This window comes from Phodopus roborovskii, unplaced genomic scaffold, assembly GCF_943737965.1.
Source record: "Phodopus roborovskii unplaced genomic scaffold, PHOROB, whole genome shotgun sequence".
In the NCBI taxonomy this organism is placed as follows: Eukaryota; Metazoa; Chordata; class Mammalia; order Rodentia; family Cricetidae; genus Phodopus; species Phodopus roborovskii.
In genome coordinates, this window is record NW_026125986.1 from 16,272 (window position 1) to 23,576 (window position 7,305).

The 7,305-nt window shown below is 42.2% G+C and overlaps 1 protein-coding gene across 2 annotated transcripts; it reads right to left on the reverse strand.

Moving 5' to 3' along the window:
• Positions 1-321: 321 nt before the first annotated feature.
• Positions 322-1,389, reverse strand: Bex3 (brain expressed X-linked 3). 2 transcript variants are annotated; one of them, XM_051179249.1, is made up of 2 exons: positions 1,312-1,389; positions 322-940 (listed from the first exon to the last, which is right to left on the reverse strand). In XM_051179249.1, exon 2 carries the CDS (start codon positions 910-912, stop codon positions 568-570), a length of 345 nt encoding a protein of 114 aa, XP_051035206.1. In that variant the 5' UTR covers positions 913-940; positions 1,312-1,389; the 3' UTR covers positions 322-567. The 2 variants fall into 2 exon arrangements, with proteins under 2 accessions (XP_051035206.1, XP_051035207.1); XM_051179250.1 differs by having other exon boundaries at positions 322-894; positions 1,312-1,387.
• Positions 1,390-7,305: the final 5,916 nt, after the last annotated feature.

Here is a 7,305-nt window from a genome sequence, read left to right on the forward strand (position 1 = left end):
AAACCAGCAGAGTGCCACACCTGATCTCATTTATCCCACACCTTCGTAAAACTCCACTGACCCCTATATCACAGAAGAGACTACAGGACAAATTTAAGAAATTGTCTATTTATGAGGATTTCCGCTTTAAGGTTGTTGAGTAAATAATTATATATACCTGTGATAAATTCATAAAATCACTGAAAAAATTACGAAACTCCAAATAAAAGGAAAATGATATTCATGTGCCCCCCTCCCCAATACTGTTGAATTTCAGACTTTTTAGTCTTCATTTCTTATGTAACTATATATGCTTTAAGGAGACGATAATAAGTATTCAGGTTGTTTTTCAGTTGCTTTATTTACTTTACATTTTCCATGCAAATGGGCAACACTGTATCGTTGACAGAAACTTACAGAGTGGGAAGGCAATCTCCAATTAGAGAAGCTCGCAACACAAGACCCAGCTGGCACATGGAAGTAAAACAAGGCTCACCACAAACAGATCAGTAAAGGCATGTCAGGAAAATGCAAGGTACAGGAATACATCGGGAATCACAGTATGAATCTCATGGATAATGGCTGAAGTCAAGGCATAAGGCAGAATTCATCGTGATGATCATGGTGATTAGAGAGCTCCCCCATAAGAATACGCAGGCAATTTCTCAACTGTAGCTCCCTAAGTTTTCTCCTGATTTCTCTCATCTCCTCCATGAACATTTCCATATCATCTCCATCTCCACCCAACCCATCATGAATCTGCCTATTGGGTATGGCCCATCGAAAGTTAGGGGCAAGTCGGCGAGCCTGTCCTCTTCGGTTGTGGTTGTTTGCTGCAGGCTGGTGGCCATCACCTCCTCCCAAAGGGCGGTCTTCTTGTCCATTCTGCAGGGGCTGATCCATTTCTTCGTTTTCCTGGTGGACATTTGCCATGATGAGATTTTGTTTTCTGGTTGTTATTCTTTAAACACAAGTAAGACAGGGCAAGGAAAGAAACTGAATGCTTGGTGGACTGACCAGCAATATTCCAAAACTAACAACAAAAGTTTTCATTATCATTTTACCCCACCCCCACCCCATCTTAAAGAGTCTCCAGGCAACCTCTAGGGAGCCTCCATGTCGAGCCCCTCCCCCCAGCTCTCTCTTTTCCCTCCCTCCTCCAAAGCCCACCATTTTTTATTTTCCAGGATCCTTTCCCTGAGCTCTGCAGGCACCAAAATGGAGGACTGAGATGGAGTGGGGTGGGGGCTCTCAGTGGGGTACGAGACAGGGCTTTTCGTATGCTCCTCCACTCACCCCCCACCCCCTAACAAACAGTACCCCTGAACCGACCTGGGCCTATCCCTTGCTGCGCAGTTCTCTTCTCAATTTTCGCTCCGAGATGCTCCTGCCGCGACTTTCGGCTACTGGACCTGCGACAGGGTGGGATGGGAGCAACTCAGAGCTGATTTCAGTACCGCCCCCCGCCCATCCCCCTGCCCGGGCGCCCACACTCTCCTCCAGCCGGCCCCCCTTCCCCGCTCTCCAGGGCTAGGTCTAGCACTCTTTCCCCGCCACTCGGCCCAGTCGGCCCTTCCCAGAGACCCCCGCCATGCCCTCCCAAAAGTAGGGGCGTCCCTTCCCGGGCGCAGCCACCGATCTCTTTGCGGTGCAGAAAGCCGCGCGGCCACTGCACCGCACTCCGGAGCATCAGGAGGCTGTCGCCCTCAGGGCCGCTGCGTATGGGCCTCTTACCTGCTCTGCTCGCCCAGGGCCCGATGCCAGCCCGCCCTGCGCAGGGAAGCACGGAGCTGGTGGCCAGACACGAGTGACGACTGCACCCAAGGCTGCGTCTCTCTGCAGCCCCAGGTCACGTGAGGGCCCCGCGTCACTGCCAAGCTCCCTCCGCAACTCAGGAGGCCAGTGAGACAGGAGGCCCCGCCTCCACCTTCCCGCCGCGAGCGAGCACCTCAGGCCCCACCCGTCACTCATCCAGATCCTCGCCAATCTGAGGACCCACAAGTGGCATCACCGTCTGGAGGTTGGACTTCTCCCTTCCCTGTTACCAGGGAGAGTCTGCACCATCCTCCATCTCTGCCGCTGCCACCTCCCACAATAGCCAGCTCTTGGCTTGAGCCTTCTTTGAGATTTCCTCTCTACCTTAGCCAAATGTTTTCCCCAAGACCTCTCCCCATAGACACCCTGAAGTGGAGAATGGGGTAGATTGTACATGCTTCTCTTTATTTCTTTAAAAAAAATCAACATGCTTCTGAAAATTCAAAATTATAAGGGTCACTCCTTTTTTGGAATGCTGGGCTAGATCCTCTAGCCTCATAATTGCTGGACAAGCTCTCTTCTGAGCTGTATTCCCAGACCGCTCCACCCGCTGCCACCACACACACTTTTTGAACTTAAAAAAAAAAATGAGGACAGTGCATGTCTATGTTATTGGAGCTACACTTAAATTTTCAATCCTCCTGGGCCAGCCTCCCTCGTAGCTAAGGTCACAGGCCTGCACTACCAAGGCTGGTGAATTTTCAGCTTTGAAAGAGATGCTTCATTCTGCAGATTGAAAAACAAAAACTTGTTTATGTTAACCTGTTTGTATCACACAGAAAATATATTTTCTAGGTTTTGAATGGCTATTTTGAAACATACTATATTAGTATGTTTTTTTAAGGAGGGACTCTTGCTGAATACAGCTACTGTTTTAAAACTGATTCGAAATAGTTCCTTCAGAAAGGTCATAATTTTATATGCTTTCTTTTTTTTTTTTTTCTTATTTTACATATTGATCCCAGTTCCCTCTTCCTCTCTCCCTCCCTCTCTCCCTCCCATGCCATGGTCCCCAACACCCTCCCATCCCATCCCCCCACACTGTACAGGGAGGATGATGCCTTCCAGGAGGGATCAACAAAACCTGTCAAATCATTTGGAGTAGGGACTAGGCCCTCCCTCCTGCCTCTAGGTTAAGGGAGTATCCCTCCATGGGGAATGTGCTCCCAAAGTCCTTTAGTGCACCAGGGATACATCCTGGTTCCACTGTCAGAGGTCCCTTAAACTGCCCAGGCCTTCTAACTGAGACCCACATGATTTCTTATGAAAGGGCCTTACTATGTAGTCCTGGTTGGTCTGGAACTCAGTATATCAAACAGGATGGCCTCAAACTTGCCTCTGCCCCCTACCGCTGCCTCCCAAGCGCCTATATTATATGAGATTTCTCTGAGTTCGTAATCCTCAGGAAAACGAGAACATTTAATTCCTTGCTTTCCTCTCCAAACCTTTCAAACTACTCTATAAGTATTTAATGAGCCGAGAATTAGAAAATATCAAGAAGTTACTCCCCAAACCCCCAACTCTGGTGTGAATGTTTCAAAAAAAAAATATTAGAAATAAGCGAAGGATGAAGCATTTATCTTATACTAAAACACGTCCTGAATACAACTGTATCTTCCACCCTGAAATCACTACTTTTATTTTGAGATTAAGTCTCACTCTGTGGTCCAGACAGGCCCAGAGTTGAAATCAGCTTCTTTTAAAAAAGGATCACAGCTATGACAAATTTTGGAAACATAGTATTATCAATTACAATTTAATAGCTTCATTATGAGAGAAAGCAGTTGGGCCTCTCTATACTGTCTCCTCCCTTGAACAATGAGGCGGGATACCAGAGAGGTAAAATGTAAATATGTTAAGGTTTGGGAGCTGTGTATTACATCTAAAATTATGAGTTTAGATATGTTACTATAAAGCTCCAAAACTCAAAATCAGAGGCAGTAATTTTCTTTTAAAGTAATGCTAGTGATTTCTGGACTGAGTCTCACAGGTAACACTACCTTTTTAAAAATAAAAAAGTTTAGACAAACTGATCACCTGAAACAAAGAATGATTCACAAACCAAGAAGCCCATAAATCACAAACAGGTTCAGAGATGCTGTTCTTCAACATGGTCATGCCATGTGTTTTGGACAGAACATGGAAATGTACAGAAAACAGAGCTGATGTGGAGAGACAGCTTGATTGATTACAGCTTAGTGCTTGCCCGTTTTTTTTTTTTTTTTTTTTTTTCCATAATGTGCTGGTGAGTTGTCAACTTGATACAAATCAGAGTCACCTGGCAAGGGGGACCCTCAATTTAGGAATCACCTCCATCAGATTGAACTGTAGGCAAGCCTGTGGTCATTTTCTTGTTTAATGATGGATGTTCAAAGGCTAACCAAGCCAACTGTGGACAGTGTTACCCCCCGGACAGGTGGTCCTAGGTTATAAAGAAAGCAGAGGAGAAAACCATGAAAAGTAGCCAGCAAACAGCGTTCCCCCATGGTCTTACCTTCAGTTCTTGCCTTGGCTTAGCTCAGTTCTGGGTTATAACCTGTGAGACAAATAAACCATTCCCTCCCCCAAGTTGCTTTGAGTAATAATGTTTTACCACAGCAACAAAATACAAATGAGAACATAGGGTTAGAACAGTTCCTCCCCAACTGCTTACTGCAGGTGGAATGCTATGAATGATTGAGACTGAGTTATTTGTTAGAAAAGTATATTCCAAATTTAGGCTATCATTTAACCTTTTTCTTACGTTAACGTGTAGATTCTTGTCTAATTGGCCAAGTATAGGGCCATCTTTAGGGCAAACTTTGTTTAATTTAATGTTATAGAGACCACTGTGTTAATGATACTGACTGGTAGAATTTGGAATAGAAGCATGAACCGGGATTTCAGACAAATCTGGGTTCAGATTTGGTCTGCTAAAGAAATTATGTGTAACTGAGTCAATTACTTATCAGTGTTTTGTTCTTCCATAGTGAAACAGGGATTGTTAGAAGAATTCACCACAGAGCCTAGCAAATCAAAGGTAAAACTGACTCATTATATTTTTTACTACCATTAAGTTGTTTCTAACAATATTTTAAGAATATTAATTTGTGGGAGGGAGGGAGAGGGAACTGGGATCGACATGTAAAATAATAAATTAAATTAAAAAGAAATGCTTTGACTCCAAAATTTAAGTTGAAGGACAAGTTACTGGGGAAAAGGATTTCTATTTTTGTTTCCACAGAAAATGAAAAGATGTGGATTCCCTTCCAGACTAATGTGGTTTGATCACGCCAGACCGCCTGAAACAGAGTACAAGCTGATCCTACATTCAAAACAGCTGGACAAAACAGCCCTACAGACTACAGCCAGGATATCTGAATCTTCTTCGAATCCCCCACGACAGCGCCCCTTACCAGCAGGAAGTAGTTTGGAAAGAACGACGCCCAAATTCCCAAATATTGTGTATAAATGTTTGTTTTCATTTAATTGGACTTTGTTATATAAAATTAAATAAAAAAACAAACAAAAAAGAGAATATTAATTTGTGATGCTTTCCTTATCTATATTAACTTGTGGAATCCACATGTCTACTTTGCATGCTTAGTGATTTACGTTACTTTTGTATGAAGTAGGTGAATATTTGCTGAATGAAGGAAAGCATCCCTACTTAAACTAATTGTCATTGATGGTGTTGTTCTGAAGCCTATAGTGCAAAGTAGAAAACAATTAATAAATTACATTGAAGGTATCCCCTGAAAGTGGAGAAATCATTGTGGCATAAGCATTGAATATAAAGTTTAACAAGTGGATTTTTATTTCTTTCAGTGAGTGCATGATTAAACATTGCCCTTTTGGTCCATCTTGGATAAGTATTGTGTTTGCAGCCACCTAATTTTCTTGAACAAAAACATACATACATATATACCTTCAAATCAAATTTTATATAGGAGATTGGTTATAGTAACTAATGGCTTCTTTTTCTTCTTTTCTTTTCTTTTTTTTAAGAGGGGATTCTTCTGTGAAACATATAGAAAAATGAAAAGATGTTATAGTGGTATGGTAATGTGTACAAAGGGCCAGGATGGTTTTTCTTCCAAAGTTCCCAATTCTGAAGAGATAAGAAAAACAAATCCCTCCATGCTAGCAAGGTCCAAAGTTGAACTTGAGGACACAAAAGTTTGAGATACAGAGTTGCAAAGTAGTACAAAAAGATACACATTATAGTGATATCAATATAAAAGTTACATATAAGATACTGCCCAGTTTTCAGAGATGCTAGCAAAATCTAAAAGAGCTGCTCTGGTGCAAGCTCTTGTCATTGGAATCTATAGGAATCTAGCTTGAGTCTCAGTGGTGATGAATTACATGAGAGTACCACTTACATGGGAGATTAATTACATAGGACTCACCCTAGATATTTGGATGAAGAGGTGTATTTTGCTTTGTTTTTCTGAGTGGTGAAGATTGAACCTATTGCCTTAAACAAACTGGGTAATTACTCTGTCACTGAAATACATTCCAAGAACTGAGACTTGTCTTTCTTTTTCACCCTCTTCTGCAAGCTTTTAAATCACTAAAACAAACACCCAAACACACAGAAGGAGAAGAGTTATGAAATAGAACACCTTTGTCCCAAACATCCTATAACCAGGAGCCACTGTTCTAAAGGTCCTGAAGGGGTTAGAAGGACTCTAAATGGAAAGTGTGGTTGATTGCTCAAAACAAAGAGGTCACAATATTCAACTGTCTGACTGAACCTATTTTAATAACTGCAGTCACTTAAAAGTTGAAGAGCAAGACTAGCATATAGTTAAGCCCATAGCCACTGGGGAAACAGTATCAAAAACATATTATTGGGTTTTTGTTTGTTTGTTTGTTCAACCGCATTCTGTAGCTATACGGTTAATATCCAGACAGAGGAAGCTTCCTTTTGCTGAAATCTCATGGGTTTTTTTTCTACTTCTGGAGACTGAATCCACGTGTGCCTGCTGGGCAAGGGCTCTAACCTTTGAGATATATCCTGTCTTTCCCTGTGTTTGCTTGTTTGTTTTTGAGACAATGATTCACTGTGTAACTCACAATACTTGGCTGGAGTTCGTACAGCTGTACTGTGTTAATTACTCTATGTTCTTCTAATTATGTTCTCCTGGTGAAATGTTAGCTTAGGAGAATACTCTAAGCACTGGCAGGCTCTGTGGGCATAGGTATCCCTGTTCTTGTTCAGATGTTTCTCTGCAGCTTCCTGGTGCTTTGTTGCTATACTCTTCCTGTGCTTTTACTCTTTTCATCAACAATGAAACACTTATTACAAACTGCAACTGGGTGTCAAGAGTATAGGAAGGCATGCTTCCCTCAGGGTTCCCATAAGGTATGCTTGTTATAAAGTTGATGCCAAGACTTACATGGTACAGAATGGGCCTAATGAAAGTTTAAAAGTATCTCTGTAAGAGTCTGGATCATTTGAAAGATATTTAATTGAAAAAATAATGGGGAAAAGAGCTATTGAGCTAGGCTATCTGAATGCAGAAA